Source organism: Lycium barbarum, chromosome 4 (assembly GCF_019175385.1).
Source record: "Lycium barbarum isolate Lr01 chromosome 4, ASM1917538v2, whole genome shotgun sequence".
Taxonomy (NCBI): Eukaryota; Viridiplantae; Streptophyta; class Magnoliopsida; order Solanales; family Solanaceae; genus Lycium; species Lycium barbarum.
The window spans coordinates 50,107,690-50,115,962 of NC_083340.1; the positions used below are offsets into that span (position 1 = coordinate 50,107,690).

At 34.6% G+C, this 8,273-nt stretch overlaps 1 protein-coding gene across 3 annotated transcripts; it reads left to right on the top strand.

Annotated features, from left to right (window-relative positions):
• Nucleotides 1-659: 659 nt before the first annotated feature.
• LOC132636013 (protein DETOXIFICATION 33-like) lies at nucleotides 660-6,601 on the top strand. 3 transcript variants are annotated; one of them, XM_060352645.1, is made up of 5 exons: nucleotides 800-3,695; nucleotides 4,151-4,192; nucleotides 5,132-5,640; nucleotides 5,733-5,819; nucleotides 6,023-6,601. In XM_060352645.1, the coding sequence occupies exons 1-5, from the start codon at nucleotides 3,441-3,443 to the stop codon at nucleotides 6,096-6,098; spliced, it is 969 nt and encodes a 322-aa protein (XP_060208628.1). In that variant the 5' UTR covers nucleotides 800-3,440; the 3' UTR covers nucleotides 6,099-6,601. The 3 variants fall into 3 exon arrangements, 1 of the variants encoding a protein (XP_060208628.1); XR_009580912.1 differs by lacking the exons at nucleotides 5,132-5,640; nucleotides 5,733-5,819; nucleotides 6,023-6,601 and adding an exon at nucleotides 660-789 and having other exon boundaries at nucleotides 3,607-3,695; nucleotides 4,151-4,200; XR_009580913.1 differs by lacking the exons at nucleotides 5,132-5,640; nucleotides 5,733-5,819; nucleotides 6,023-6,601 and adding an exon at nucleotides 660-789 and having other exon boundaries at nucleotides 3,607-3,695; nucleotides 4,155-4,200.
• The last annotated feature ends 1,672 nt before the right edge of the window (nucleotides 6,602-8,273 follow it).

Sequence of the window (8,273 nt, forward strand, 5' to 3'; positions counted from 1 at the left end):
AGACAGGTTTGATCCATAGCTGCTTTCTCAAAGATTACATAGCAGAGCTCCATTTCATTCGGAGCCATAGCTTTTGGGTACTTATTCTTTTGTGTATATAATTATGGGCATAGCGGGGTCCTGTCCCGCCCATGTAATATGTTATACTATTCTTAGAGGCTCGTAGTCATGTGTATGTGGTTAAATATGTCTGGCCTTGTCGGCCTATATTTTGTATATCGTTTTGATAGCCTCGTCGGCTCATGTACATTGATGTGGCATAGATGCCAATGATGATATAAAAGCATTGTTGTCCAATGGGACTAGTATGATCAATGAATGGAGATGTATGCACTACAAGAAAAAGGGTTTTTAACGACCAACATTTAGCGACGAGGTGGATCTCGTAGCCAAAAGCATACTTATGGGGACGACTTATTTTCTGGCCCCTAATTCTTTGTATGTTAACGAAGGGTCCCAATCTGGTCACGAAAAAGCTGAACATCTCTTCACTAATATATAACTTTGGGAGTGACAAGCATTTTTTTAAGAGAAAAACTATATCATATCTTCTTAATTAATTAATTAACCCACCCACCCTCGCCCCCACTCCTCACCCTTTCTCATTTTCCCCAAATTAAACCCTATCATATCTACGTGTTTCTCTCTCCTACCCCTAGCATTCTACTCTTCCAAATTCTCTCTCAATGGATGAATACTCACGGCGGCATCAACGTGGGCGTCTATTTGATGTGGCTGAGATAGGTGACTCAAAGATCCGGCAACGATAAGAGCTGTTTATCTTAGCAGGTTTATTTTTTTTCTTTTTCTCTTTGGTTTAACACCAAAAATTTTGTTTTTACTAAATATTAACTATTAAGAATGAGATTCTTTGGATTGATTCTGGTGAATACTGATTATTGGAGTGCTAGGGATAGTTAGAGTATTGGAATTGATGTGGTTATGGTGGCTAGGGTTAGGTTTAAAGCTAGGACTTGGAGGACAAGGAGGGAACGAAAAAATTTCCTTTTAGTTTCTTGGTCTGTGAGAGCAATGAAATGCAGGGTATATAAGTGTTTCTTTTCTGTATATCCTTCTGAATGTAAGTGTGAACAATGCATTTTGGGGATTGTAAGTAAGAATCCTCAAAACTTAGTATCCTGGTCGCTTATTACGGATTCTGATTGAGTAGTGAGAAATCTCGATAAATTCGATTACTAGAATAGACCAAAAATTAAAGGCTTTGTGCATGTGGCTATTGAATAGGCTGCTCAAATTTCTGCACATTCAACAAAAAAGATAACTGCCATAAGTTTTTTTTGGTTCGTCTGTAGCTCTTGCATTGTTGGGTTCAGATATTGTATTTATAAATGCTACGACAATGTAATATCTATCCGGCAGAAATTAGACTGAGAGGAGAAAAGAAGCTAACTGGTAAACAAATTTTGCCTAAGATGTTCCATTCTTGCAGACCCTCTGGGAAACAGGGAAGCAATGACAAAAATTGACGGGGTCATTTTATAATCAACAGAGAATGTTGAAGTGGAAATTGAATGGTAGACATCCTATAATGGAATGAAAACAATTGAACAAATTTATACTAGTACCAAACATTGCATTGGTATATATACAATCCTATACACTTAATTAGAAATGTAGATTCGACTTGTCAAATATGTGTATAGTTAAGTCGCTCGTAGAAGACCCTTCTTCTGGTAATGAGAACTGGTTAAGTATAAGATTAGATGGTTAACTTGATTTATTGTTCCAAACTCTGCTTTCATCTCTCTTGAATGATTGCTTCACCATAATTCTTATCAAAAGAGTAGTAGTCAATGATGCTTATGTGCTAAAAACTTCTTTAATTTGGTTAAAGATTATTGAGAACACTCCAAAACTGATCCATAGTCTGTTCACGGTTGTTTCCTGGTTTTATCCAGTAAAAAAGGGGATAAATTGGTTAAGTTTGTCACCGAAGGGGTATATGTATGCATCCAGTAGGTTTTTTATGTGTGTGCCTTTTGTGTGAACTGGTATAAATTAGTAAACCACAACCAAACCATCTCTTGTCTAGTCTAAAATAGGGAGATCAGGTTTGGGAATGGCGAGTAATTGATTTAAACTCTTGTTTGAGGTCATGTTCACATGACAAGTTAGAAGGATGTCATTATGAAACTAGGACATATGGTTTAAAGAGTGTGTTGTCTCTTAAGCATGAAGTTCTTAGTTACCAGTGGATTAGCAAATCTTTAAAGCAGTTAAAAGACATCCAATGGTTTACCAGATTAAGTTAAATTTAAATTAGTTGAACAATAGACCTGGTTGATTTATTCATTCAAGAAGTGAATTGCCTGATTTAAAACTTAGTAAAAGGGCATAAAATATATTCGTCATATCTGCTGAGTTTCTCATATTGGTACACTGTAAGTGTTTCTTTGCCTTCTTTACTTTTTTTCTTTATTTAGGATATGTATATCTGAGTATCCTGGTCACTTCAAGATATAGTGAATATAATTTTGATATATCCCCTTGAGAGATATATTTAGAAAAATTATTTGGTAACTAAATAAAAAGTATGTAATACTGCTATGTAGTCTAACATCAACTAGAATGATTTTCTGCAACTGTGACAATAATATTTGACATTGCATGTCATCTTTGACTGAACTTATATGAAACAAAAGAGAAAACCTGGACAAGCTTTAACTTTGTTGTATAGGTTTTGGGAAAAGAAAGTATGAGTTAGAGTTGATTATGAACATTAGAATTCCACAATGTCTTATAAACATTCAATAGATTACTTGGAAGCTGGAAATTACCGGTCCATTGAGCTGTTCAAGATCTTTGCATGGTTAAGCCTGGTTAAATTCCTGATTTGAAGGGGAGGTGTAATATACTTAGACATATGAGAAGTAACTAATTTCTGATGCACTAATATACTACAAATTTTTTTATATTATTGAAAGCTTTTAAATAAATCTTACTTGCCCAATGGAAAAAAGTCCAGCTTATGATTGATGTTTATAAAGAAGCTAAATTCACAATAAAAAACTATCTCTTTTTCTTTGTGAAATTAAGAATGTACAGGATGCAATCCTAATGAAATATTACATTACGTGATGGAAAATCTAAGTCTTGCTTTGTTTTGATAAAGAAGTTATATTAATTTTTATTTATCTTTCGTAATTTTGTATATGTTCTCATTTTTTTTCAATTGTGATCATCATGATAACTTTCATCATTCAACAGAGTTCTTAGACTAAGAATGAGTTTCGCTTAGACATCAATTAATTTATCTAATGTGAGACATTTACAGAGAATGCTTGGTTTTTTGAGAAACATTAGTATTAAAGAAACATCCACCTTATCAATATTAAAGAAACAACCACCTTCCTCCAATGATCCATTTTCTAAGTTAAAAGAGAGAAAACATCAGAGTTTTGAGGCATCAGGTTCTAAAAATGGAACAAAAGACCTTAGAATTAGAGAGACAAGAGAGTGATGGTGGCCTTCAGGAAAATAAAAAGATAGGCAATAAATGGGGTGTTGAAGCAAAAAAGGTGTGGCATATAGCAGGACCAGCTATTTCAAATGCAGTATCTTTGTTTTCTCTTGAATTTGTCACAGCTGCCTTTGCTGGAAGAGTGGGAGATTTAGAGCTTGCTGCTGTCTCAGAAGTTCATAATGTTATAGCTGGCTTTGTCTATGGAGTCATGGTATGCTAATATTATCTGCTTTTATTACTTTTGGACCCTTTGAAATCTGCTCAAATGAAAACTTTTAACTTGTTAATAACATAGCCAACTATAGGATCTAGAGTAAGTAGATTAAGAACGAATATACCTTTTTGGGCCACCCTAATGAATAATAGCAGACAAATGTATATGCGTTGTATATTAAGTATAAATATAGATATTATATTCATAATCAGCGTATATGTTTTGTATATTTTTGTCTAGCGCCCATAGTAAATTTCTGACGACAGGCTAAAAATGAAAATATTCCATGATTATACGTATACATTTTAATGTTCTTTTTGCATATGATAAATATAGTTGGAGCTGATAACAGTAGGTTCACTTGAACCTGCCTTCCTCTAGTTTAAAAGTATCTAAGTTTAACATGATTTGAATCTTTTCGTTAAGAATGTTGTTAATTCTTGGGTATTTAGCTAGGGATGGCAAGTGCTCTGGCAACACTTAGTGGTCAAGCAGTGGGAGCCGCTTAGACATCAATTAATTTATCTAATGTTAGACATTTACAGAGAATGCTTGGTTTTTTGAGAAACATCAGTATTAAAGAAACATCCACCTTATCAATATTAAAGAAACATCCACCTTCCTCCAATGATCCATTTTCTAAGTTAAAAGAGAGAAAACATCAGAGTTTTGAGGCATCAGGTTCTAAAAATAGAACAAAAGACCTTATAATTAGAGAGACAAGAGAGTGATGGTGGCCTTCAGGAAAATAAAAAGATAGGCAATAAATGGGGTGTTGAAGCAAAAAAGGTGTGGCATATAGCAGGACCAGCTATTTCAAATGCAATATCTTTGTTTTCTCTTGAATTTGTCACAGTTGCCTTTGCTGGAAGACTGGGAGATTTAGAGCTTACTGCTGTCTCAGAAGTTCATAATGTTATAGCTGGCTTTGTCTATGGAATCATGGTATGCTAATATTATCTGCTTTTATTACTTTTGGACCCTTTGAAATCTGCTCAAATGAAAACTTTTAACTGGTTAATAACATAGCCACCTATTGGATCTAGAGTAAGTAGATTAAGAACGAATATACCTTTTTGGGCCACCCTAAAGAATAATAGCATACAAATGTATATGCGTTGTATATTAAGTATAAATATACATATTATATTCATAATCAACGTATATGTTTTGTATATTTTTGTTTAGCGCCCATAGTAAATTTCTGACGAGAGGCCAAAAATGAAAAAATTCCATGATTATACGTATACATTTTCAATGTTCTTTTTGCATATGATAAATATAGTTGGAGCTGATAACAATAGGTTCACTTGAACCTGCCTTCCTCTGGTTCAAAAGTATCTAAGTTTAACATGATTTGAATCTTTTCGTTAAGAATGTCGTTAATTCTTGGGTATTTAGCTAGGGATGGCAAGTGCTCTGGCAACACTTAGTGGTCAATAGTGGGAGCTGGACAGTTCAACATGCTTGGAGTTTACTTGCAAAGATCATGGCTCATTACTGGATTTACATCTTTGTTGCTCACCCCAGTTTTCGTCTTCACCTCGCCGATACTAAAGTTTCTACGTCAAGATAAAGACATTTCAAATCTTGCAGGAAAATACGCGATTTGGATAATTCCTCAAATGTTTTCATATGCACTCAACTTTCCTATGCAAAAGTTTCTTGAATCTCAGAGTAAAGTTTGGTTCATGGCCATTATTTCCATGAGAGGATTGGCAATTCATGTATTGCTAAATTGGATTCTTGTTTTAAAGGCGGGACATGGGCTTTTCGGTGCTGCAATTGCTGGAAATACCTCTTGGTGGCTTTTGAACATTGCGCAGTTTGTTTACATAATTTCGGGCTACTTCCCAGAGGCATGGACCTGTTTTTCATGTCTGGCTTTCAAGTCATTGACTAATTTTGTGAAGCTATCACTTGCCTCTGCAATAATGGTGTGGTAAGTTTTGAATGGAAGTTTGGTAATTAGTAGTTACTAGACTTAGAAATGTTTAAACTACTTGTACCATTTTTTATGGTGAAACTTAGCAGTTTAGAGCTTTGGTACTTCACAACAGTGATTCCAATGGTAGGAGGCTTGAAAAATGCTACAATTTCTGTTGACGCTATATCAATATGGTTAGTATCGTGTTACTCCATAGCAGCTACATTCTTGAGACAGTTCACTTTTGCATGATAATTATACATACTAATAGTTTGATGAATTTTTGAGATAACCAGTCTTTTCTTGTCTCATAAATTTGATTCTTGATTTTCTCTTTCTTTTCTCTTTCTTTCATTACAAAGCCTTTCGTGTTAACCAATTTGTTTGGATATGACAGTCTTGGCTTGCAACTGTGGACACTGACGGTTGCCTTTGGTTTCACTTCATCAACCAGGTTAGTTGTTTCACCTTAACCGTGCAAAACAGCAACTAATGAAAACTAGGAGTTATAGTTTTCAAGCATGTACCATTTATGTGATTTTGGTTAGTAAAGCTAAGTAGCTAACTAAGATAATACTCCCTCCATCCCAAAAAGATTGCCCTCCTTTGACTTGGCATAAAGTTTAAGAAATAAAGGTGAAGACTTGTCGAAATATCAGCTGATCCGATCTTTATAAGTTTTCTTATAGAAATTTACTTTATCTTTTTTTACAGGATTTGAAGACTTGAGGTTACAGTCAAGACACAAGTGTTGAAGACGATCTTTATAAGTTTTCTTAAAGAAATTTACTTTACGTTTTTTATGGGATTTGAAGACTTGAGGTAACAGTCAAGACACAAGTGTTGAAGACTTCATATATGTTGATAAATTGGTTTACATTTTGCTGGGCAATTAGAAATTTGCTATATTTTTGTTAAGCATCAGCGTAAGCAGTACTATGATATAGACATTATGGTTGTGCAGTTACTAGTGGGATTTTTATATATATATTTTTCCAATTAATTACAAATTTTATATGTATGTTTCTTTATGAATGCTTTATTTAATAGAATAGTTTGTAAAGTTCATGCGATTATTCATATGAAAATGTTTATAAGAGCAGATATTTTGGTTGGGAAGATCAATTACGAACCATTAGAGACCAGTAAATTGATCATTAAAATTCTGCTGGAAAGAATATATCTAGACCTAGGGACCAGATATGTGGTCCTAAAAAAGTGGTTTTAGGGACCAGAAATTGTTTGGCCGCTGATAGTCTCTAAGGACTAGTGGAAAAATCTCGTCGCTATTGACTTTTAGCGGCGGAGCCTCTAGGGACCAGTGACGACCAGCAATATCTGGTCGCTATTAACATTTTAGGGACCAGATTTCCCTTCCCCAAAAGCCATTTTTCTTGTAGTGATGTTTAATTATGTGGCTCACCTAGATGTAAGTATAAGTGTAAGCCAAGGGGTGCCCGGTTGGGCTATCACCGGGCGTTCGTCGCGGCCCTCTAGACGGGTCGTGACAGAGTGGGAATGCGAGTACGAGTTGGGGTCATCCTATACAAAAGAAGGTGGTCCCAAAGAGGCGATTCATGGAGACCAAAGTGGACACTGGTAGTAGTGAGGTATTTCTCATGCTTGATGACGATTGTTACACAAATTTCATCACTCCTCATGCGGTTGAAGTGTTAAGGTTACCTTGTGTGATCGGGCGAAATCCTTATTATGATGAGGGAGGATATTGGGTTGATAGTAGGGTGATGTTATCCATTTCACTTGGCGAGTACCAAGAGGAGGTTTGGTGTGATGTGCTTCCAATGGATAATTGTTATGTATGTTTAGGAGTCCCTTGGTTCATAAAGCATGGAATCCCACATGAACAACATTGGCATCGATTTGTAGTGGACAAGAAAGGAAAATTTCTCTTTCCATGGATACTTACTAGGAAGAGTCCAAGTGCAAAAGTGTGAGATACCCATGTGCAATGGCCTTGTTACATCTCATATTTGTATACCTTGGGAGGCATCGTAGTGAACCCATACGAGTTCGAAAGGATTAAGATCATTCACGAGGTCATAGAAGGTGTACGATAGTGTTATTGTAAGACCCCGTCGGTTTGACAACTGTGATACCATTAAATGTTATTTTGACATGGTTTATATTTTGTTTTAAGTGAAACTTTTTTTTTTTGTAAAAAGTTGATAAATATGATTTTGGATAGTTATTAATATTACTACTTTTTTTGTTATGCTTTAAATTATATACATGACATGAGGAGTTTATAAACATAGTTTTATTTATTATAAGTATAGAAATTGTTTTCTCATAAATATTTTCTTTCGTTTTGATAATTAATAGTACAAAAATTTATCCTCTCGATATAAGATCGAGAAAATTAGAATTTGATAAAATATATTTTCTACATATCTCAATATTTATGAAATTGTTATGAGATATTTTTCATTTACTAGTATTTTAATCAAGGATTTTATATGGGAAGGTATTATGTAAGCACAATCCACGTGGATCCATGGAATTTTAGCAGCAAGTGACTAATAGATATATATATATATATATGAATCTTGTAATGACACCTACAGCTAGAATAGAAATGTTTCTTTTGGAAAGTAATTGCTAGTGAGGTGGGACCCACGGTCCACAAA